Below are 23,128 nucleotides of genomic sequence, written 5' to 3' on the forward strand. Positions count from 1 at the left end.
ATCTCAGTTGCTGGTTTATTAAGTATATGTAGCAGTAACTCCTGCAACAAACCTGAACTGTTGATTCAACTTTATGGTCATTTATCAGGCTGTAGTTTGTGTTGGCCGTTGTTTCACTGAGACACACCGCTAATATTTAGTCTACCTGCAGTGACGCTGTAAATGCCAACAAATTAACCTTAGTATTTATACTTTAATATATTTAATTGGCTAGCATCTTGATTTTGATGATGATTTATGGTGTTATGGAATATGCAAACACAAAAACCTTTTGAGAAAGAAAGTCATGAGTAATGCAGATATGATGTCAGCTCAAGTTTGTTTGTGTCACTTAACGCAGCATTTAAGACCAGGAAAACATAAATGTTAGTTACATCACAATATGGAAGTGCAGCTGACAATCACAATTACAGTGATCAACCAGTTATATGGATCTATGGATATAAGCTTCATACAGAATAAATTCTGTACAAATGCTGTTTAAATACTTCACTTGAAGTAATCAAGTAGTTTGCTAATTTCAATGTCAAATTAGTCAACAAATGTCAATTGATTGTAATAATTGTCTGTGTATAGTGATCAGTTTGATCTGAACAGACATGATCACTGATCAGATATTTCCACTGTATTTCACATTCTAAGCAACATCTAATAACATTTGAGATTTTTAGGAAATGATAATGATTTACGAGCCAATATTAATTTTGAACATAAAAGCATAACCAAACGTCTATGATAAGGATATCTTAAATCTGATCATTTAGGAATAAATAACCAGAGCAGGGCATTTTGCAAGCTAAAAATAAACTTGTCAGTGCTCTAAGAATTTATCAGCCAGGCTCTAATAATCATATTGATACTAATTTTGGACTGCCTTGCTTCCTTCTTGCTCCATGAAAGTACCAATAGCAGAACCTGTGTGTGAAATGTATCCTCTCTGGGCATTAATGTCGTAAAAACTTAATTCCTGTTCCATGAAGAAATAATCTCTTCATGCCTTAAAATGGCTTAGACTCAACTCTACACCTTCAGCAGATAACAATGCACAGATCTACTAATATGCAAATTATCTGCCCCTCAGGCATTCACCTGCAGCTTGATTCTACCTGCTCACCATCACTCTGCTCATCAAACAACAAACCTCTGCTTGTAATCAGAGCCTTCAGCTTGACTCTGGTATCAGACAGCTAATAATGTGTTGCTAATGTTAGACAAACCTTGCTCCTGATTGCCAGTTCTGACAAGTTTAGGTGAAAGTGACATTTATGAAATACTGATTGGTAGCTACACCTGGCATCTCTGATGCCCCTTGTTTCATCATATTGTTGTACACTGCAGTTCAAAGGCAAAAATGCTCAGTCATGGCACTGACTGCTTATTTGCCTCATGATATGTCTTATAGCTTATAAAAGAAACATGTTAACAAGGTCAAAAACTTGTTTTTAATGTATTGCAATTAGAAAAAATAGTTCAGTGACTTGATTATTTATTAGTATTAAACAGGAGTTGTGATGTATCACACACTGATGGCTGCATTTAAGAAAAGTCATGCATTAGCTATGTATTAATCAAGCATGACACTGATGATACTCATAATATAAAGAGTGATATTAGAAGTGTTAGTGTTGTAGTAATGGGCGGTGTCAAATAAGATTCGTAGTGACATGTTAAAGAGATGATGATTCAGATTTTTACCACAATGGTTTAATGTTGTATTATCATGTATTATCCTGCACTGTTAATGCCCAGTTCTTCCCCCGAGTTTGGATAACCCTTGTTTCATTTTCTGATTTTCTCCACATTATCTCACGAGAGACGCAAATGCTCTAAAGACTTGTCCCCTGATCTGAGTTGCTATGGAGTCCCTGGCAGCCTTCATGTAGGCTTGGCTGTAAACATTTCAGGGTTGTTGTACATGGTTTGCTGCAGGTGCCAGCCCCTTCACTGTTTTTTTCTTCACTCTTTGCTGCTTGGAATAATCTCCAGATGTCCTGAGCTCAATCTTATCTTCCCTCTTGTCACTTTTTGTTCAGCTGTATTCCGCCAAAGTTCAGTGAATCCACCTTGTGAATCTCTGCAGCCTGAATTTTTCAACACATAAGTAGGTTATTCTGTTGCTTCATTTCTGCTTGACAGGATTCCACATGACAATACCACTAACCTGTTGAGCAAGTTGAAGTACAGAGAAAGGTCTGGGTGGGAGCACAGTAAACAAAACGGGGAGCGGGTGAGAGGTACGTTGAGTGGAGGAGGGGGACAGAAGGGGAGTTAAATCAGTCACTCAGCCAAAAAAAAACCAGTGCCACGCCCCAGGTGCCAGGGCTAGTAAGAGCAAGCAGCAGGAATGTGAGGGAAATGAATGGGAGTGTAAGTCCTGCCATTCACATGGTGAGTGCTTTCTTTTTTCACCTTTAGCTTGCACTACTTACCATATAAACATATCACCAGGGATGATGGGGGTATAAAGAGCAATGTTTGACTTTTGGCTCCAAAAATATCAATCTTCACGCAGGATTTCTGACTTCAAACTTTGGTTTTAAGAGTGTGTGGTTTGTTATTTATTCTTCCGTGCCTGAAAACTAAATGTATGAAACAGTTAATGGTAGCCACTTCTCAGTTGAGCTGATATTCATCAGAATGTATTAATAGCATGAGAAGACCTGATCAAAACTAACCACGTGGAGCATGGTGTCTGTCAGTGTGAATACTTTTGGTTCAGGCTTTAATCTGTTATTATGATGATCACAGACGGACACAAAATGAAAGGTTTTCCTCAGTGGTCAGTGGTCTGCACAACATGACTGCAGTCTTTAGTTAAAATCAAAACATCACGTGGTGTGTGAGCGAGTTAGTGCAGTTTTATTTCCCAGCTAACGAGGCTGAACCTTTTTGAGTTTCTAAACCTTCTCCTGTGTGAAAGGGACAGTGTTTTGTCACGTGTAAATAAAGAATTGCGCTCTGTCTGCTTACGAGGAAACAAATATGCCGCAAAATACTCTTTAAGAACGTCAAGGGACTGTGGAAACACTTTGAACAGGCCAGCCAGTGATTCGAGACCACTGCTCTGAGAGAAGAGTACATATTTTCTGTCTGTGCGGTTGGCAATCTGTTTACTGGAAGTGCTTCTCACTCAGAGCACATGTTGCTGCATGTGCAGTCAGCCAGTGAGCCCCAAGAAGACTGTAGAGTTAAAGTGTAAATGCAGGGGCAGAGAAAGTGTTTTTGTGGAGGTGGTGGGGGGGGGGGGGGGGGGGGGGGGGGGTATGTTTGTGTGCATGTGCATGCATGTGATTTTGTTTGGAGAACTTAGCAAATAACCAGCAAAACCACACTAGAATCCTGTGTGTATGTGTGGTTCAGTGTGAGTTATATGAGTTTGCAAAGTCCAGATTTAAGCTCCCTTTCTGGGAACCAGCATTCCCTGCTCTTCTAAAGCGAGCTGTAAGAGACTGGAGGGGCTTTGGGAATGAAGAGGCATGGGCTGGTTTCAGTATGTCCCAGGTTTGTCTATTGTACACAGCGAGTGGTAACAATGGGAGGGTTAAGTATCTGATATACACACCGAACCCTGGGACTCAGCTGCAAGTAATTAAAGCTGGCAGTTGGCAGAGAAGAGAGTCAGGCGACTGTAATGGCCGCTCTAAGTTCATACCATAATATTTGGATGATGAATCAGGCTGCTAGTAAAAGTGTTGTCATGCTGTTGACCCAAGGCTTTCTCCCCTCCCCATGTCCTGTCGGCCCCGAGGGAGGCACAGAGAGGAGAGAAAAAGGCTTTGTACGACCCTGCAGCCTGTTTGCAATGAGATGTGATGTTTATTCGGTACGCCACGGCTTTCGTTTTTACCTCCAAAGTCTCGTTATTTTGTGCTTTTTTTTCCGTTTGGTTCTCCTCAATGTGTACTGAGAGCCCAGAGTTACCATTTTAGTTTCAATAAAGTGGACACTCTTGTGAGAGGACATTCATAAATCAATAAAGAGAAGATGTATTTTGGATTTTAGCTTTCCACCTCCACCTTGTCAAAGGTTTCTTAGGATTAACAAAAACTTTTTGATTAATCAGTTGATACTTTGGTTTTTAAAGGTGAGAAAATATCAGTACTTGATACCTTTAAGGTTTTGACCAAAATAACCCACTACCAAATGATATCGAAACTTCTCCATTCAAACAATAACTGTACCTGATCCTCTTGCACCCAGATCTAGAAAATAAAAACTGTGTGTATGGTTTTGCTCACAGCCAATCACAGCAAGCATTCTTCAGTTAGTGCAATGTGTGATTGGCCACTACAGCAGCAGTTACAGCCTATACAGTCTGTGGTGTGGTGACATCAAGCACCATGTATTTGTCGATGCTTGCAATAAGCATGCCGAGATGCCACAAAAACGCCCGTTGCATTTTACGCAACCAAGTGCTTTCATTCACATGATGGATATTGAAATAAATTAAAAAAAAAAAAAAAACAGGTAACAAATTAAGTACTCTGTTGATATCGGTATCACTTTTAAGGGTTTTTATACGACAACCAGCCCAAATCACCAGTCCTAAAATATGTCACCAGATGTCTTGTTTTGTCCGACCATCAGGCCAAAACCCAAATGTACTGTATGTAGAATTATTAGCTCCTGAAATCATGTCACTTGAGTCAGTTGGGTATGAAATATGCAAGTTTGATTATCAAACAAACCTGGGGATGTGGACTTAGAAGCAAGTGAAGTTACCCAGACATTTATTTATTTGTGGTGGCTCGCCACGATTTAAAAATCTGCCGCCATGTTTTAATTTTCTATTTTTTGGAGCTGGACTGTTTATTAGGTGCACTGTTGGAATGTATATACTGTTTGGTTATTCATTGCTCCACACTCTCGCACCACAGAGCGTGGTCACAGACAGAGCAGTAGAACAGCAGGTGCAGCAAAAGTGAAACTTAACCTTTCATTGTGCTGGGTATAAAAGTTTGCTTTCACTCACAAACAGCTGTTTCTCTTATTCATTGATCTGATCAGCTCTAATTGGATCCACTGATCAATTATCCGCCTTGCGACTCAAAACTCCACAAACTCCGCAAACTGCTGTTCGTACAGCAAACGGTTGTTGTTGTATAAACTAGTAATGATGAAATTAAAATCATCATCATAAACAAGGCCACTTATTTACTCCCACACACTGTCAGCTTCACAGTCTATCAACAAACTAATCCCATTACTATTATTATTATTATTATTATTATTATTATTATTCAAACTGTTGTCAACATCTTGGTGTGTGGCATGATGATTCTTGCATATGCATAGCCGGTGGCAGAGTTTGGCATTTGACAGGTGTTTGGCATCGTAACTGATGCTGGAATAACTCTGCATTGTTACTATAGACATAGCACTGTCTGTATTGTGGTAATGCCTTGTCATTTATCAGGTTTGTTGCCAACCAGGTCTCAGGTATGCTCTTACAAATCGTGTAAGAGTTGTGATGTGAAATTGCTGTACGGTAATGGTTGGAAACACTGCGATTACAACATCAACATGAAATCAGATTAAACAGAGAAATGGTATTTCTGAGAAAGGCATGAATCATGTGCAGCAGGGAATCATGTCATTTTCATGTTTCATGTCTACAACAAGTGGATCATTAAGCTGACACATGGGAATCCTGATTACCACTCATCAAAACCAGCTGTCAAGTTCCTGGAAGTATGTCACCTTGTCATCGTTTTTATTTGTTCCTCCTTCCTCTGTCAACAGAATCAGCGTATGACCTTCTTCCCAGAGAGCTACAATTGCCTCACTCCTCGCAGCAGAGCCCAAAAATCATGAGTCAAAAGAGTGGCGGAGAGGCAGGGCCTCCCCCTTCAGCTACTCTAGCATCAGGTAGGATCCTTCTCCTCTAATCTCTAATTCTCCTCTGCGAGCTGGACTGTCATGCCCCAATCCAAAAAACACAACACAGTCTGGAAACCAGCCTGCTGCTCTGTGATACTTATGTCAGTCCAAAAAAAAAAAAAAAAACAAAACAACTTCTTATAAAGTTAACTCAGCTGAACCTCTATCTGTAACTGCTTGTGAAATATTTGGTCAAGGGGATTGTTGCTGTGAATACAAGTGATCTCCTCTATGTTGTGGTCTCTTGCAGCATCAAAGTGTTGAAATGTGGGTCATGCATCACAGGTTTAGATAGTGTGTAGACCCATCTGCCCTTTTCCTTTGTGATTCAGACAGATGAATGGTTTAAACCATACATGGATCACACTAATAATTAGGGATGGAGATTGACAATATTTTAATGACATCAATGCCATTATCCTTTCTGCTTATTGGTCCGATTCTTTTTTGATTCCATGACTGATTCCTGGTCAGTTTTCTGTATGGTTTTTCAGCATCAATCAAACTATATTATTATTATTATTCATTATCTAAAATAGATTAAATGAGAATATTATATGCGATATTTGATAAGGGATATTCTCCTCCGGTGGGAAGAAGTGGCACTCGAGCGTACAGAGTCAAACACTTGGCACTCCTGGTATTTAAATCGATGTTGCCTAAAAAGATGTTTCAGCATATTGCTGGTGTTTCTGCCCTTACATGATATGATTGTTGTAGAGCTTCACTGTTTACATCATTGTTTGTGAAACAAAACCACGCTTTGGAGAGGTTCTTCTTCTCCACTGTGACACCTTCTTGTTGAAAGATTCCTGCAGTGTAGACGCATCAGTTTGACGTCATTGTTTCGCAATGGGGTTCTCGATTCCCATCCCTATGTATGATTTCATATTATTTCAGTGGGTTACTACTCAGCACAAAAAAACTTGGATAATATTTGGTTGTTTTGACAGTTTTTTTCCCTTGTTTTGAGAATTGGGAAGCTTTGAGTGGCTGTAATCACCTTGTTGACTGTTTTTACTTCTAAGGTGGAGCTATTGTTCACAGAAGAAAATCCAGAAGTCCAGAAATGAGACACATTATGTACAATTATATTTGTGGCCAGTTTTTGTCGTTGATAAGCTTGTTTAGATGGACCACAGAGGTTTTGTTGCATGTGTCATGACCGGACGGTATTTCATCTAAACAGATCTTCTACCAGTCATTGGAAAAAGTTACACATTTCACTAAAATGCGCAGTTTAATTTAATCAGTTGTTTTGCTGACATTAAACAATTCACAAGAACAAAACAAGATGAGTGTACAGTGCACACACAACAGAGGGCATACAGGTTTGCACCATATTTAAAGAATCATCTCTGGTTAAGAGAAATCTGAGCTCATGCCTCTGTCAGGAAAATGTCAAGAGACACTGAAGCTGCTGCGTCACATTTCTTTGCTTTTCCATTGACCCTTCACATTTTCATTGTGCATTGTCTTGATACATAGTGGTGTCCAAATACAAAACTATCTGCCGAGAAGTGAGGGCTTGGCCGCTTTCCCAATTGGCAAATAATAAAAGAAAAAAGCATGAACTGTTAAGGGCAGTGGAACGACAGTAAAGTGGATGTGATCTGCCATTAAAAAGCATAAGAAGAGGTAGAGAAATGAAGAAGCTCCACACCTGTGGGCGTACAGACATGCATACTGGAGCTGCAGTGGCAAATCGACTAAGCGATTAGTCGATCGACAAGAAAACGATCGCCAGCTATCTTGAGAACTAGACTGAAAAAACAAGACATTTCAAGACATAATCTTGGACTTTGAGAATTGGGATGGATATTTTTCACTACTTTCTGACATTTTACAGACCAAACGATTAATCAGTTGAGAAAATAATTGTCAGATTCATCGATAATGAAAATAATCCTTAGTTGCAGTCCTAATGCATACATGTTTTCCTTTCTCTTGCTGGGATCTGATGATGCAAAACACAAAAGCATTGATTTTAGGCCAAACTAATTAACAGTGAACAGATAATGTTATAAAACATGGCATTTATGTGGATTTTTATCCCAAACACTCTAAATCAAATTAAATAAATTAGATTTAGAGTGTGCCTCACTGTAGCTGTTTTGCTCTGCTCCTCATTGAAGCACCAAGACATTACAGTGAGTTATAGTAAATACATGGACGTCAGTGCTCCATTACAGCCACTTGCAGCGCTCTGACCTGCTGCAAAATGTGTCAATAAGTGGAGGAAGCTGAGGTTTATTTTACTTAACATGAAACTATGAGTTCAATTGAAATGTCAATAAGGTCATTATTTCTTTTTTTTCTAAGATGTTTTTTTATAACCAGACTTGACCTCATTTTTTTGAGTGACCTCATGTTTAATTGCAGTGTTTAGCAGTGTTCTTATTCACTGTTTTTGCTGTTTTAAAACATAGTGCAGAGGGTATAATAGAGAGTAAACACTCATAACCCACCTTTCAACATCTGTATTGGACATTCACCAGTATTTGATCATATATTTGGGTTGCTGTTGTATGTTTTTGGTTTGTTATCATATATGTCTTTGTGTTTTTGATATTTGCTCAAAATTGACAATACCTCCGTATATTTTATGTGCCTTTTTTCTTTCCGACTGTCTGTTTCACAAACTAATGAGTCACCAAACAATCCAGAATGTCAACAGCAGTCTAACTCCTTTTTACCACCTGCAGCTTAACCAGTCCTTATCCCCACTCTTCATCTAGTTCATTGTAACTATTTGAATGCTTTTGAAATTACAGAGGATGTCAGCATGCTGGAGCAACATTTTTTTGACAAACAAATTACCCTGTGTTAATAATAAAAAAAAAAAAAAAATTTTACTGTTCAGCTCTTATTGCTCATTCGCTGTCTCATTTTTATATTCCAGGAAGTTCCCTCTGAAGCAGGGAGTGTCTGCATATAAAATGGTCTGCAGTTCTCTGCTTCATAGGTCAGAAGCTTGTTTATTTTGTTTCTGTGGCTACGTTCAGTCCCAACGAAATGAACTTTTGTAGCAAAAAAAAATAAAAAATTTGAAAGTGAAAGCTCCAATAATTGGCATGCATCATATTGTACATAATACTGTTTTGAACTCCCCTCTCCATTTCATCATTTTGGCTAATTTTTAAGTTGAACATGAACAAAACGCTAAACGATAAATTCATCCAAGTTGCAAGTAAGTCTATTCACACGCATTTTTAGTCCTATCATATTTTTTCAAATAAGGGGGACTGCTCACTTTTCTTTAGCCCCTTTTTAGCCACACCTTTACTGCGCTTCACATACTGTACATTTACAAATCCCCAGATATCATCAGCACCACAGAAACACGCACTTAAGATCCCATGAAAAGGGGGAAATTTTGATTGGATGAATAAAAAAAGTGCTAAACCAAAGCAAAACCAAAAAAAACTATTATGAACAATTTTGCTTCCATAATGGGACTGCTAGCCAACATTGGTTTAGAAGCCTTTATTTACTGTCTAATTATTTGCACTGTAGATGCCATGTCCTCCTCTATGACCATGGAAGGCCCCCGCAGTGCTTTTTCCACCTCTTCCAGCTCCACCATGCATTCCAGTGCTTCAGCCAATGACCAGAACGCAGTTCACAGCGCCAATGTCGACCCAGAGGACACCAGGGGCAGCAGAACGGTTCCAGAGGTTGTCGGAGCAGAAGGTGGGAATGGTAACAGCAGGGGCAGCAGTGAGCTGGGAGGAGGAAGAGAGATGACCCCATCGAAGCGCCGCACCGTACTGAACATCTCTCCACCTCCACAAGACCTGTTTGATGACAGCCTGATGTCCTGCCAGGATGAAACATCCCGGGACTCAGAGCAGAGTAACAGCATCTGGATGGAGGACTCTCTCTCCAACTTCAGTATCATGAGCACTGTCTCTTACAATGACAACACAGAGGTGCCACGAAAGTCACGCAAACGTACCCCTCGGCAGAGGCCTGGACCGAAGTCTGTGCGTGCAGGGGAAGCCAGCATGGACGTGTTCGATGCAGACAGTGCCAAAGGTCCACACTTTGTACTGTCACAGCTCGGCCCTGACAGCAAGACTGGATCAAAAGGAAGGTTTGTGTAACACACAGATCCAGTGACACAACACTCAAAATAATCTCACAAAGTTACCATTGATATAGAATAAGCAAATTATGGATGCTGTTTCCAGATGAATTAAGCAACAACACCATGCCTCTTCAGCCAAGGTGCAGAATGAACAGAGGAGTTCAAGAAAGGCATGCTGGGAAAGCTAAGATAATAAAATACCTTACTGTAAATACAAAATCAATTCAAAACCTTTAACTACAGGTGTGATTCAACTATACATTTTAAATTTAGTCACTTTGTTTTTGCTTAAAATAAGTGTGTATTTTGTTGAAGGTAAATCTTGGGTATGACTATAACTTAACAAGCTGAAATGTGCTGCATCTAAAAACTGTGCTCATTGAAAAACCGCTGCTGGAAGAAAGGACTGTCTGAGTTGCTCTGTATAATACAGACGCATCCTTAGTCTGGCTTTTAAGTCTGTTAAAAACACCTTGTAATGGATGACCTTCATTATACTGAACCGTTTTTAATTTGGCCTTAGTGCTCTTTGCTGTAATGATCTCACATGAGACTGGGTTAAGCCAATCACTGATCCAGCCTCTCTGATGATCTTATTAACCCTGTTTGTATCATCTGCAGTGATGCTGCCCCCCAGCAAGATAAGATAAGATAAAATAAGATAACATAAGATAATTGTTTATGAGTCCCACAGCAGGTGAATTTGCATCGTTGCAGCAGCAAAGGGGGTCATGCAAAACAAGAAGCATCAGTAAAAAACACACTGATATTGCACGAGTGATGATTGATAATTGTCAGTTTTGGTATGTGTGGACTACTAGGTTTATGTTTGGTTGTAAAATTCTTCCAAAAAAACAACAATCGAATAGTCGATTGACAGAAAATGAATCGCTAACTATTTTCATCATAGATTAATCCAAGAAAATAATCAGCAGATTAGTCAATACTCATTAATCATTAGTTTCAGTGCTAAGATATTTCCTCATTTGGTGTTTTGATGACGGTGGTAGAGAGTGTTGGCCAACACATTGCTCAGAAATCTCCCATTTGTGTTCACCTAGAATCAGATCTGGTGCAAAAGCTTTTCATATTGTACATATATTTTTTCATTCTCATTTAAGAGTTCTCCATTTGTCAGGCCTTGTGCCTTGTAGGGAAACATCTGCATTTGTTATTTTTCCCAACTCTTTTCCTCATGTTTTTCCTGTAATCTGTCACCCATCAGTGACCACAGAAAACACTGACTACATTTCATGTAGGAAGTTGTTAATTGAGTAGCTAATTCAGTTATTATTCACCTAATATTCTCCCAGTGGTAGTTGCACAGTTAAACTCTTAAGTGGATACTTTATTACGTGTTACTATTGCCTTAAAGCACCTTGTGGATAATCTTATACAGCACTCATCCTGACTGTCAGAATAATATTATCAGGAAATCACACACTGCACAACAGATGGAAATCTTCAACAAACTACTCTGGCTCTAAATTTCCCACCACGCTTTGAGTGAAGAAGAGCGGTTAGATCAGAGGGGAGGGAGGGGCAGGATACTGAACTACAAACAATGGTCAGCCACAGTGAATCACAGAGCCTCTGTCAAAGACCTAGGATAAGCAGAGCAGATTAAATAAACAGATAACTCTGTCTGACTCTGCTTTAAGAGCTGGGCATAGAATATGCTCGGTTGATGAAGGGCCTGTTAACTCTGCATTGCTCAAAGCATCATGGGGGGGCAGAGAGTGGGGGTGTCTGAACAAATAGGGACAAGGTCATAATCCGTTAAAGCAAGTTCCAGACATTCTTTGCTTCTATCCACCACAATATCAGAAGATGCCAGCTAGGTTCAACATATCCTCATACAACAGTTTGTATGATATCTTATGAAAATGCACATCCAATTCCAAATATAATATCCAACGAATAAGCACCCCATGAATAGTGTTGTCATGTTACGTACCTAACAAAGTTTCATACTTAATGCAAAGCTACGAAGGTTAGGTTAGGGGAAGAACAGCTATGTAGGTTAGGATTAGGAGAGTTAAGTTATGTAGGTTAGGTGCAGGAAAAAAAACATGGTGATGATGTATCTTAGAATAACTTGAAGTTGGAGCTAGGGTTTCACATGGGACATGAATACTAGTTCAATGGTGTTCATTATGTCTTTAGTTTATGACAATGACTTTAGTGTTCTTTTATCTCAGACATGTTAGGATATTACATACCTTGACATGTTTCGGCGGAAACTTAGCCTTCCTCAGAAGTGTCACTTGGTGGTGGTTGTGACGCGTCTTTATCAGCTGATCTGTCAGTCAGCCGATAGCCTCCCTAATATCGGCTGATGTAATATCCTAACATGTCTGAGATAAAAGAACACTAAAGTCATGGACACGGATACTGGTCTTGTGGGGGAAAGTCCTGTGTCTGTTTGACCCATCCACTACCCCAACCTGCCTTCTTAATGCAAAGAAGGCAAAGTTTCACTCGTTACTACTTCCTTCTTAATTCCTGTTGGTGCATTGGTCACGTGATGGCAGCCTTCCTGATTACATGTACTATGTACAAACTGTAGTGCATTACTTTCCATAGGCATACATACAAACTATGCATGAGAAGAGCCTGCTAGGTTGCACCAACTAAAATAAAAAGGCTGTAAAATGTCAGAATTTGCAGTAATGTGCTGGTGTCTCTGTCAAACCACTCTTTGTTGCAGTTCTGATGATGCTCAGACAACTCACCACAAAGGAGGAATGCTTTCGATGCAGTACCCACAGAAGAGTGAGGGGAAGGAGTTGAAGATCCTCGTCCAGCCGGAGACTCAGCACCGAGCACGCTATCTGACTGAAGGCAGCAGAGGGTCAGTGAAGGACCGCACACAACAGAGCTTCCCAACTGTGAAGGTGACTGCTGAACCCCTGACACAACCTCTATGATGAACTCTGTAGTTAATGTTTTGACTTTTCGGCCATGATGTCCTTTGTTAATAAAGTTAATGATTGGGTTATTGCCAGAGGCTTTGAAATATGTGTGTGCTTCTGTATAGAACATGTTTTGTAATGAATGTATTGTTTGTCTTTTTTTTTTACTTATACAGCTGGAGGGAGTCAATGAGCCAGTGGTTTTGCAGGTGTTTGTGGGCAACGACACCGGGCGTGTTAAGCCTCATGGTTTTTATCAAGCTTGCAGGGTGACTGGCCGCAACACCACAGCCTGCAAAGAGGTGGACATCGATGGCACGACTGTCATCGAGGTGTCTCTCGATCCGAGCACCAGCATGACACTAGCGTATGTACTTTTCTTGAGATTGACATTGGGTTGTTGTAGTGAGAAATATCACGCCAATAAAAACTTTTACATGTTAAACCACAAACAGAGAAAGTGTTGCTTTTATGTGCCAAACCAAAGCAATTGCTTAATAAAGTGATTGCATGATGGGAACGTGTGAGTGTGAGATGTGAGGTAGATAAATAATTCATTGATTCCCTTAGGCCATCAGTTATTGTAATGACATGCTGAGGTATTTAGTGTTGTTAAGATTTGCAGTGTTTAGCAAACACTGTAGAGTTTGTTGTTTAAACTGCAAGTTTCCAGGCTGACATCGTCTCTCTGTGCAGGGTGGACTGTGTCGGGATCTTGAAGCTCCGTAATGCTGATGTCGAGGCTCGCATTGGTGTGGCCGGGTCGAAGAAGAAGAGCACACGCGCTAGGCTGGTGTTTCGGGTCAACATCCCACGTCCAGATGGATCAGTGCTCACACTACAGACCCCCTCTTCTCCAATCCTTTGTAGTAAGTGTCTGTGGAAATGCTGTTAGAAATACAGATATTCTGGTGTATCATTTCACTATTTCAAACCAGTTTCACTGGAATTAAAAGAAGCAAAACAGACAGCTGACCTGTAATTTACACAGCTAATAATTACCATCATAAACTGAGCTACTTTCTCCTCTTTAACAGGAGAGGTCCTGTTTCTGAATTTTAATCTAGCCCGAGGTCAAGAGACTGTTGTCTCTTTATGCTCACATTTGGAGACATAAAGATCCCTTCAGATTCAAGTGTTATTTGATAATGCATACAGTATAAGGGTGTGGTTGGTTTCATAAACAGGAAAGACGCTTAGGGCTAAAAGAAAGTTTCTGTGTAAGTGGGTTTGGGAGAACTGCTTTGAGAGAGACAGGGGAGAAAGAGAAGGAAAGGACTAAACAATAGAGGTGTGTGGACTTCAATTGTTTACACAGAGCCAGCATGCAATCCAGGGAAATATCTTTCCACAACCCCCCCCCCCCCCCCCCAAAAAAAAAGTAATCCCCCTAGGCATGTGTGCGTGCGTGCATGTGTTTCTATGTGTGTGTGCATGTGCATGCGTGCATGTGTGTGTTTGTGTGTGTGGCAGAGCAGTGAAAAAGACTTGTGAAATGTGTTACATTGTGGTTTTGATGAGCTTAAGGGTGATCAAAGTTCTTATTGCCACTTTGGATGCCTCTAAGAAATAGCTGATATTTGAGTTGTATGAAAACATTACATCTTTGTTCAATGTACAGTATATGCAGGTTTTTAAAAGTCTTAAAGGAGCTATATGTAAGAAATCTAAAGCAAATAGTCATAAAATCATCCTAATATGTCACAGAGACTAAGGAATAATGTTCATATAACATACTGATCTCACCAACAACAATAGTACAGCCAGAATATTCGCATTTAAAAAAATTTTTACGGTCCGCAAATCATGTTTATGTTTTGAATTTGTGTTTTGGCCTGTTGTGCCACCCACCGCTGTCTACCAGTCACGCAATTAGTAGAGTCTCAGCATCAGTTACGGTTACGACTGAGCTACAGCAGCACGGCAAGCAGCATTAGCAGTGTCCCAGTACATAGCATTAACAGTCTCCTCAGCTGTATCCCAGCAGCAGCGTTAGCAGCAGAGAAGCCGGACTTGCTCGAACGGTCCGCTGGAAAACCGAAGATCAAGGACGCGGCGACGCGGCCCTGCCACAGCAGCCGCCCGTGGGCAAACAAATCACTCTCCAGCGTGCCGCTGTCCAGCAACCTCGAATCTGTAGGGGAGGAGGGGCGGACACGACTTGCAGCGGTATTTTGAATTTGAGTGCAGTAACCGTTTTGGCCACATTCTTACATACAGCGCCTTTAAAGGTCCATTGTGTAGGATTAAGTGGCATCTAGCGGTGAGGTTGCAGAACTGAAACTTCTCCCATGTGCCAAGCATGTAGGGGAACTATAGTGGGTGACGTGAAAGCTCAAATGGCCCTCAGTAGAGCCAATGTTTGATTTGTCTGTTCTAGGCTACTGTAGAACATGGCGGACCCCATGGTAGGGCTGGGCGATATAATGACTATGTACGATATATTTTTAAGTAAGATATAAATTTAGGCAACTCCGTTTATATTGATATAGGGTCAAGTTACATTACATAACCCGTACCAGTGTTCATCTCTCCTCTCTCACACTCTCTGCACAGCTCAGCGCCACTCACTCACTCACTCACTCACAGTTTCTCCAGCAACACTAAGAGACACAGAGCTGCTCCTCTGTTTAATCTTGCATGTGCTACACTTAATCAGTCTGTGAGATGAATGAAATTATGGCAGTAACATATGTACAAAACTGTGGGCCTTTTCCATTGTTACTTTTGGCTGCGCCGACTAAAGCATGCCGATTTGCGTGTCCATTATGAATTCAGACACACCGTGCCATGCTGAGCTGCGCCAGAGATGAAACTTCTCCAGAGTAGGTCCAAAAGCCGGGCTGTCCACCCTTAAGGAGGTAGCAGTGACGTCTCGCTGACCGCAGTCAACCCCCGACGACCCCCAGTCTTCCCCCCAAACAAGCGTGTGCGATGTGAGACTCTGCTCACCTCTGTCTGCAGAGACCAGAGAGAACGGCGTTTTTAAAAGTCTCCTTGTGTTCAGCTCTCAGTATTACTGTAGCTTCTAACTGAATCTCTGTGGTTTGGGGTTTAGTTTCTCTCCTGCGTCCTGTTTTTACTTTACATATCTGCTTTATTTTACTGTTTCATGTTCGCTACCCACCGTATTAGAAGTTGTGTGAAGCTGCTGCTCAAAAACTCAACATTTCCTTACTTTGCTGCTTCACAATAAAAGTTTTTACATAACAAAATAACGGGGGACTTTTATTGTGAAGAATGTATAGGAAATTAAATAAAGGCAAGTCTAATAATACAGCAGGGAGGAAGAGAAAAAACAGCAACAGTGAGATGTTGATGAACTGCAGACAACAGGCTCTTACTACATCTCTACAAACAGCTTTCCTCCAACATGTAAACTTCTTTTACCTGCTCTTTTACCTGCTGTCAGGAGAAAAACTACAAGTGGGATTGTCGCTACAGTGGATTGTGCTGCAGGATGCAGTTTAATCCTTTTTTGTTGAGTTTAAGTCAGATTTTACAAATACCATTTCCAGCACAAACCCTCTGGCATTAAATCAATTACTTTAAGGCATTATAAACATCATAAAATTAGGGTGAAAATACATATAACCAACCTGCTTCTTTTGTTTGTTATAAAACCTGGGAATTTGGGGTGAAAATCAGCAAAAGTGACTCTTAAAACTGTTTTTATCTGCTCTGTTTACAGCTCAGCCCGCAGGAGTGCCTGAAATCCTGAAAAAGTCACTTCACACTTGTTCAGTGGCCGGCGGAGAAGAGGTCTTTATCATTGGCAAGAACTTTCTTAAAGACACCAAAGTCATATTTCAGGAAAATGTTTCTGGTAAGAAATGATGATCTTTAGAATCTGATTGTCCGCAGACATTATGGTTTCATGCATTTCAACTCTTCTCCAGTAAACACGCTGCTGCATCTTTTGTCTCTTCCAGATGAGAAATCGTGGAAGGCAGAGGCTGAAATCGACATGGAGCTGTTTCACCAGGTAAAATGTGATTGCTCTCGTGTTCTTTTTGCACCGAATGATTAATGCCAATTACTAATCAGCTGAGTAGATAGAAGCAGCCATTTCAGATTTGTTTGGGGCTTTAGATGTAATCATCTTAAACGGCTGCTGGTTCAAAGGTTTGAGTAGTCTCATTGTGTTCTGACCTAATTACACCAGTCTCAGAGGCTATACTGAGTGTGTCTCAACAGTCCAGTTTAAACCTTTGCCCTTGTAAACAAAATCTGCAGCTAATAGAAGAGGCTCTTGTGTTGAACTCACTGGATGTCATTTTGTTTTTTGTCAAAGGTACGCTGTAGCACAGTTTTATTTGCATTCATTGTGTCTGACTGAAACGTGTGGTGTGTATCTACAAGGCCTGAATGCATTTCCTTACTAAAAAAAACATTACTTTTCTGAAACCACCACTGTTTAAGTTGGCTAGTGATCATCTTTTCTGCTCTTCTATGAGGCAGTGCTATATTTTTCAAAGCTTTACTGCCACCAGCTGTTGAAAGGTGGAATTAAAACTTGATTAATCTGAGGGAGGAAGCTGTTGCCTCTGCCATTTGGTAGATATGGCCACACAGAGTTGGGCCAATCACTGAGTAATAATGTCCCAGAGATATGAAATGTAGGAACTACATTATTAGCATAAATGATGAATATTTTAATGCTAGAGTGCAGGACATTTACATATAAATGAACATCCATTATATCCAAGCCCTTGACAAACGAGTTCACCCTGGCATCTGACGGTGAGGACTGGAGCTTCCAACCAGCCAAACTTCATCTGTGCGCCAAGTGTAAACTCCCAGTAATGATTCCTTCAGGGTTCATTGTTCAGGAGGATTTTATAAGGAGCCAAATTATCTGCAGAGGCCTCTCCAAAACAAACAGACCAAGTGATTTAAACTGGTAACAACCCTGAATAAAGCAGTTTCATGTTAAAAATCAGTGTTTTTCTGACGCTGTTTCACTCATCCCAAAGGGACTGATAAATATGGTGGCCGACGCAAAAATGCAAATGACCCTTTCTAGAGCCAGTTTCAGGTTTGTCCATTCTGGGCTACTGTAGATACATGGCGGCGGCAACATGATGGAGGAGGACCTGCTCCCTATGTAGATATAAGTGGCTCATTCTAAGGTAACAAAAACATAACAACTCCTATTTTCAGCTGATTATACACTAAAGAAAATATACTTATTCAATTTCTGCCAGTAGTTCCTGCTAAATCCTACACACAGGATTTAAGATGCAAATTTAATCCTGTAAATTTATAAGACAAATATTTATAACTGAAAGCAGCTGCATCACAGTGTGAATCCAGTCTGCTAATTTTTTTCTACCTCCAGTCCAGTGCACATTACTACCTCCTGCAGTCATAGAAATGTGCCCAATGCTCATGATGTGCCAGCAGGGCACAGAATACCAACAAAGTGCTTACCAAATATTGCTCTTCAGTGTCATTCGTGTTCAAAAACTCTACAGTGTACCTTTAATGCTGCATATTTATTCACTGTGTTCTAGTCAACTCACCCTTTGACTCCGATTAAATTAGACCTACTGCAGTTCTCACTCTGTTGGCTGACCTTTGTCTTGAACGATCACCCCTTTAGAATCACTTGATAGTGAAAGTTCCTCCATACCAGAACCAAGCCATCACCTCTCCAGTGTGTGTGGGAATCTACGTGGTGACGAATGCTGGGCGATCCCATGATATTCAGCCTTTTACCTACACTCCAGAGACAGGTTTGTTTACTAAATCAAAGTTTATTTTATCTGCCTCTTTTTACAATCAACTGATGGGGAGACAAACTTGTTAGTTAGCATGCAAAATTCTGATGACTAGGATTTTTACAAAGTAGTTTTAAGATGTCTGGCACCACAACTCTTCACTTAGTCTCATGGCTTGAAAACACCACCACCTACAGTTTAGTATCACAATAGCACAATACACAGCCCATTTCTAAACACAGGAATCAACATCCTGGACTTTATCATCATCATTCATCAGCACTTTTTGTAACTGTAATGACTTTAGTACAAAATTTGAGAAGATGTGAGCATCAAAGTAACTTAACTCTTTTTGTGCTTTATGTTTAGATTAATTTTCTTTTCTTTTAATTGTGTCAGCTCATAAAGATAAAAATCTGTTGATGTTTGCCCTTGCAGTGAAAAATGATGTTCCTGTGAAGAAAGAGGCACCTTCTCCAGTGAAGACATGTTCATTTGAGGAACAAATTAAAGGTTAGTTTCCCTTTCACTACTCTACATCATAGATATATATACGTAGATGCCGCATTCAACGGTGCTCCTCATTGGAGCGATACGTCAACACGGCCGCCATCTTGCCCAGGTGGAGCCGCGCTGCCTAATGCATGTATGTCTATTACTAACCCTATGACTCTACATAACCAGGACAGTAGCTTCCCATTTAAAAGCTGCTTAGTCACTAATATACTGTACACAGAGTCAAGTGCATTCTTTATTGCACTTTCTAACTTCCAGTGGACTGCCACAAACAAAATTAAACGTTAAGACTAAATGTATTCCTTGGTTTTGCTCCTACATTTCTAGATGGTGCCTTGATGCCTTCGATGCTGCCTTTAGTGAAGCGAGAAGACGTCACTCCGATGGAGGTCACCAGCAACCTTCAATCCTCTGGTGTTTTTAAGGTGATATATTGATCTGTAATTCCATTAAATGCCTCATTTATAACTTGTACACAGTAGCTGTTGTTACATGAACCATATTTCTTCTATCGAATTGAAATAATTTTGATTAAAGATTTCAACTAGACTGTTTACATGGACACAAAATAAATTGATCATTGGAATTCATTGGAATATATTTATTCCAACCAGGGAGAAACAATCAGATTAACAATACATGTCTTTTAGGCATTAATATTTAAAGGTTTGATCCTCCCCTCTGAACCTAACTGAAAAATCCCTCTGATAAGGGCAGTCTCTTCTGATTGGGGTGGTTACATGAAGCATTCTTATTCTGATTGGGCTATTATTCTGATTATTAGTGGAACATCAGCGTCCATGTAAACACATCCAGTGAAAACTGTTTAGATTGGATTGAAATAATTTGATGTTTCAAATCACATAAATGTTCAGTTAATAATAGCACCACAATTCAACTGACCACAAAATCTAAAAGCAAACTAAAGCACAGTTTTTCTCTTTTGTGTTTTCGTCAGACTGGTGACCTGTGTCCAGCCCAGCAGAACCCAGACATGACTGCAGGCCATCTAAATAAAAACAGACCATTCTCAAACAACCTCTCTCAGCCCGCAGGCGACCCTGACAAAGGCCAGACTGCTGTGTTTCCCAACGCAGAGCCCTTAAGCACTATCCAGAAGCAGGACATTGCAGCCACCAGCTCCTTCTCTGTGCCTGCTGACTCTCTGCTCCAGCAGGGATCACAGCAGTTCCTCCTCGAACCCAGAGAGGGCCTCGGGCAGGAGAGGCCTGGCAGCGGCTCTGGAGCTGTGGGGAGGCTGTGTGGGGAACCTGCGCCTCAACAGCAGCAACTGCCACTGTTTCCCCCAGATGAAGTAGCCCAGCTGGAGGAGGCAGTGAGGCAACTTAAAGCCAAAGGGTTCTGCAACTTACCGCTTCAGTCGGACAACTCAATGGCCAAACAGCAGCAGCAGCACATCCAGCACCAACAGCAGATCCAAAAACAGCAAATTCAGCAGCAGCAGCAGCAGCAGCAGCAGCAACAAATCCAGCAACAACAGCTTCAACAGCAGCAACAGCAGCACGTTTTGGAAAATTTACAGCAGCAGCTGTTTCAGTCACAGATTCAGATGCAGTGTGGCATGTTTCAGGATGCCCCTCAGGCCAAGAGCGCAGAGCAGCAGGGCTCATCACAAGGAGTGGTGCCAAACCAGGGGACTCTTTTCCAACAGGCCCAACAGCAGCAACAGCAGCAGCAACAGCAACAGCAGCAACAAGCAGCTCTCTTTCAACAGGCAAGTGATCTGCTCTCTATTCAGACCAACTTCCTCCAGCAGACACCCTCACACCCTTCACCACCCATGTTTCACAATCCCAGTCCTTTGGCTGAACCACAAGATCCACAGGGAGGGTTGTTTCAGAAAGCCTCTCAGGAGGTCCAGGCCGCTCTCTTCCAAAACTCCATGACAGTACTACAGTCTCCAGACCAGCGGCCGTCAACCCCTGGACTTTTCCTCCCTCAGACATCCCTGCCCTCTCAGCTCACAACCAGTAGTGCTCAACAACAGCAGCAACAACAACAACAGCAGCAGCAGCAGCTGGCCTTCCTCAGCGCTCTACAAACACCTGCCCCTGAACCGCAATCAGTATTTCAGGCTCAGACCCAGCTCTCCCCCATCCAGCAGAGAAACCCCATGGAGCAGCAGCAGCCCTCCCAGCCCCAGCCCCACACACAGCCTGCCCAGCAGGCATCCCTGTTTCAGAACATCTCCCCAAACACAATCTCACCAGGCCAGCAGCAGCAACAGCAGGCTGGCCTACTGTTCTGCAACAACCCCCTGTCCACTCCTGATCAGGCCTCCAGCCTCATGTTTAGCGGCCAGGGCCAGATGCCACCGCTGACAAGCAGCAGTCTAGTTTCCCAAGAGCCCCAAAATCCCTCTCTGCTCTTTTCCCAAGCCAGCATGGTGACAGTAAACCAGCAGGATCGCGCTGAGCCCATGGCCTTAGGGAACCCCACCGATCCACGTCAGCAAGTCATGTTTCAGGAGCAGCAGCCGATGCAGCTGGGCGGCAGCTCAAACAACCGGCAGGAGCAGCCTGTGGGCCTCTACATGCCTCAGTCTAACATGGCCTCTCTGCAGGGCGGGCTGGCCGCTCAGGAGCTTGCACAGTCAGCCATGTTTGCCTCGCAGAACGGTGTGGCAAACCTCCAGACAACCACCTCCTCGCCTGTTCAGCAGCCAGGGACTTTGTTTCAGACCGCTGTCAGTGGGAGCATCAGTCAGCCCAGCCAGCCTCAACAACCTGGCCTCTTCCTTTTTGGAATTCAGAACGGTAAGAAGCTCATTACACAGGTGCACACCCTTAAACCTGTTGAGGTGGTGTTACTGAATGGCAGCACATGCAGATGGCAAATATTATGCGAACCATTTACAGAATTGACTTGGCTTCTGTTAACTCCCTCAGCAAATAGACACAGTCTTTCCATAACACGTTCCTAGCACCACGTCAAGGATAGAGATGTCAAATGGGAGAGCAAATGGGGAACCAACCGAGTAACATGTTTTTTGTTTTTTTTTAAAGATATTTTTTGGGGCTTTTTAGCCTTTAATGTATAGGACAGACAAGCGTGAAAGGGGGAGAGAGAGAGGGAGTGACATGCAGCAAAGAAAAAGAAGAAATCCAAAACAACATTGATTGCCAAAACTCATTTACGTTTTTATTTTACCTTTTATTTAAAAGTTTACTAATGTAATTAACTGTTAACATTTTCCCCTCTTTTTTGTCCAATTAAATATATTATTACTAAACTGAGAAATAACCATTTCAAAGGCTATCTAGGTCTGGATAAGAATTCACTGTAATATTATTAGAAAAATACAAAATGATGTGTACATTACGATGAATTTATTAACAGTTATTGTTGTGCATACATAAACACATACTGTGTGTTGCAAAAATTCTAATTATGTGATCATAAATTCAGCCTTTGTCCTCAAGTTCACCTACAGTAGCTTCTGCTAATTCTCCTTTCTTTTCAATTCAGTGCACTTGAAATAATGTGTACATATGAAAAGCACAAAGAAAAGTGCAACATAGAACTTGCAACTTACACTGTAAGGCCCAATACTAATACACCTTTTGCCCCTATAACTTAGTCTTTATCTCTCCATTTTGGGCGCTCAGTTCTGGTGGTAGGGTGTCCCGAGTCTTGGGATAGAGGGGTAGGGCAAAGTGTGAGGGCTACATGGCCCTCTAAAAGGAGGTTTTTCATAGGCACACTGAAACTGTGTTATGAAAAATCTGCTGCACAAGCAACATAAAGATTAAAACACTACAATATTATTTCCTATTAATAACAAGCATAAAAAAACAGCTGGCAGTATGCTGGTGTCTTGCTAGCTAGATAACGTTACATTATTTTTTTTATTTGTTCATGGCTGTCCCACATTTTTACCTATTTCCACATCACATTCTCCACTTTGATGGCATATGACACCGGAAATTTTACTAGAGCCCAGCAGCGCTGTTGCTGCAGTTGTTACCTCTCCTCTAATATCA

General features: G+C 41.3%; 1 protein-coding gene across 1 annotated transcript in view; it reads left to right on the forward strand.

The window, feature by feature from the left end:
* nfat5b (nuclear factor of activated T cells 5b) overlaps positions 1 to 23,128 on the forward strand; it is a 42,626-nt gene that overhangs the window by 18,674 nt on the left and 824 nt on the right. Inside the window, exons 2-12 of the mRNA XM_033631584.2 lie at positions 5,743 to 5,868; positions 9,397 to 9,976; positions 12,681 to 12,867; positions 13,062 to 13,252; positions 13,582 to 13,754; positions 16,577 to 16,711; positions 16,818 to 16,870; positions 18,491 to 18,623; positions 19,047 to 19,121; positions 19,452 to 19,549; positions 20,083 to 21,901. Of these exons, the coding sequence (XP_033487475.1) occupies positions 5,743 to 5,868; positions 9,397 to 9,976; positions 12,681 to 12,867; positions 13,062 to 13,252; positions 13,582 to 13,754; positions 16,577 to 16,711; positions 16,818 to 16,870; positions 18,491 to 18,623; positions 19,047 to 19,121; positions 19,452 to 19,549; positions 20,083 to 21,901 (3,570 nt within the window). The remainder of the gene's footprint in view (positions 1 to 5,742; positions 5,869 to 9,396; positions 9,977 to 12,680; positions 12,868 to 13,061; positions 13,253 to 13,581; positions 13,755 to 16,576; positions 16,712 to 16,817; positions 16,871 to 18,490; positions 18,624 to 19,046; positions 19,122 to 19,451; positions 19,550 to 20,082; positions 21,902 to 23,128) is intronic.

This window comes from Epinephelus lanceolatus, chromosome 2 (assembly GCF_041903045.1).
Source record: "Epinephelus lanceolatus isolate andai-2023 chromosome 2, ASM4190304v1, whole genome shotgun sequence".
Classification (NCBI taxonomy): domain Eukaryota; kingdom Metazoa; phylum Chordata; class Actinopteri; order Perciformes; family Serranidae; genus Epinephelus; species Epinephelus lanceolatus.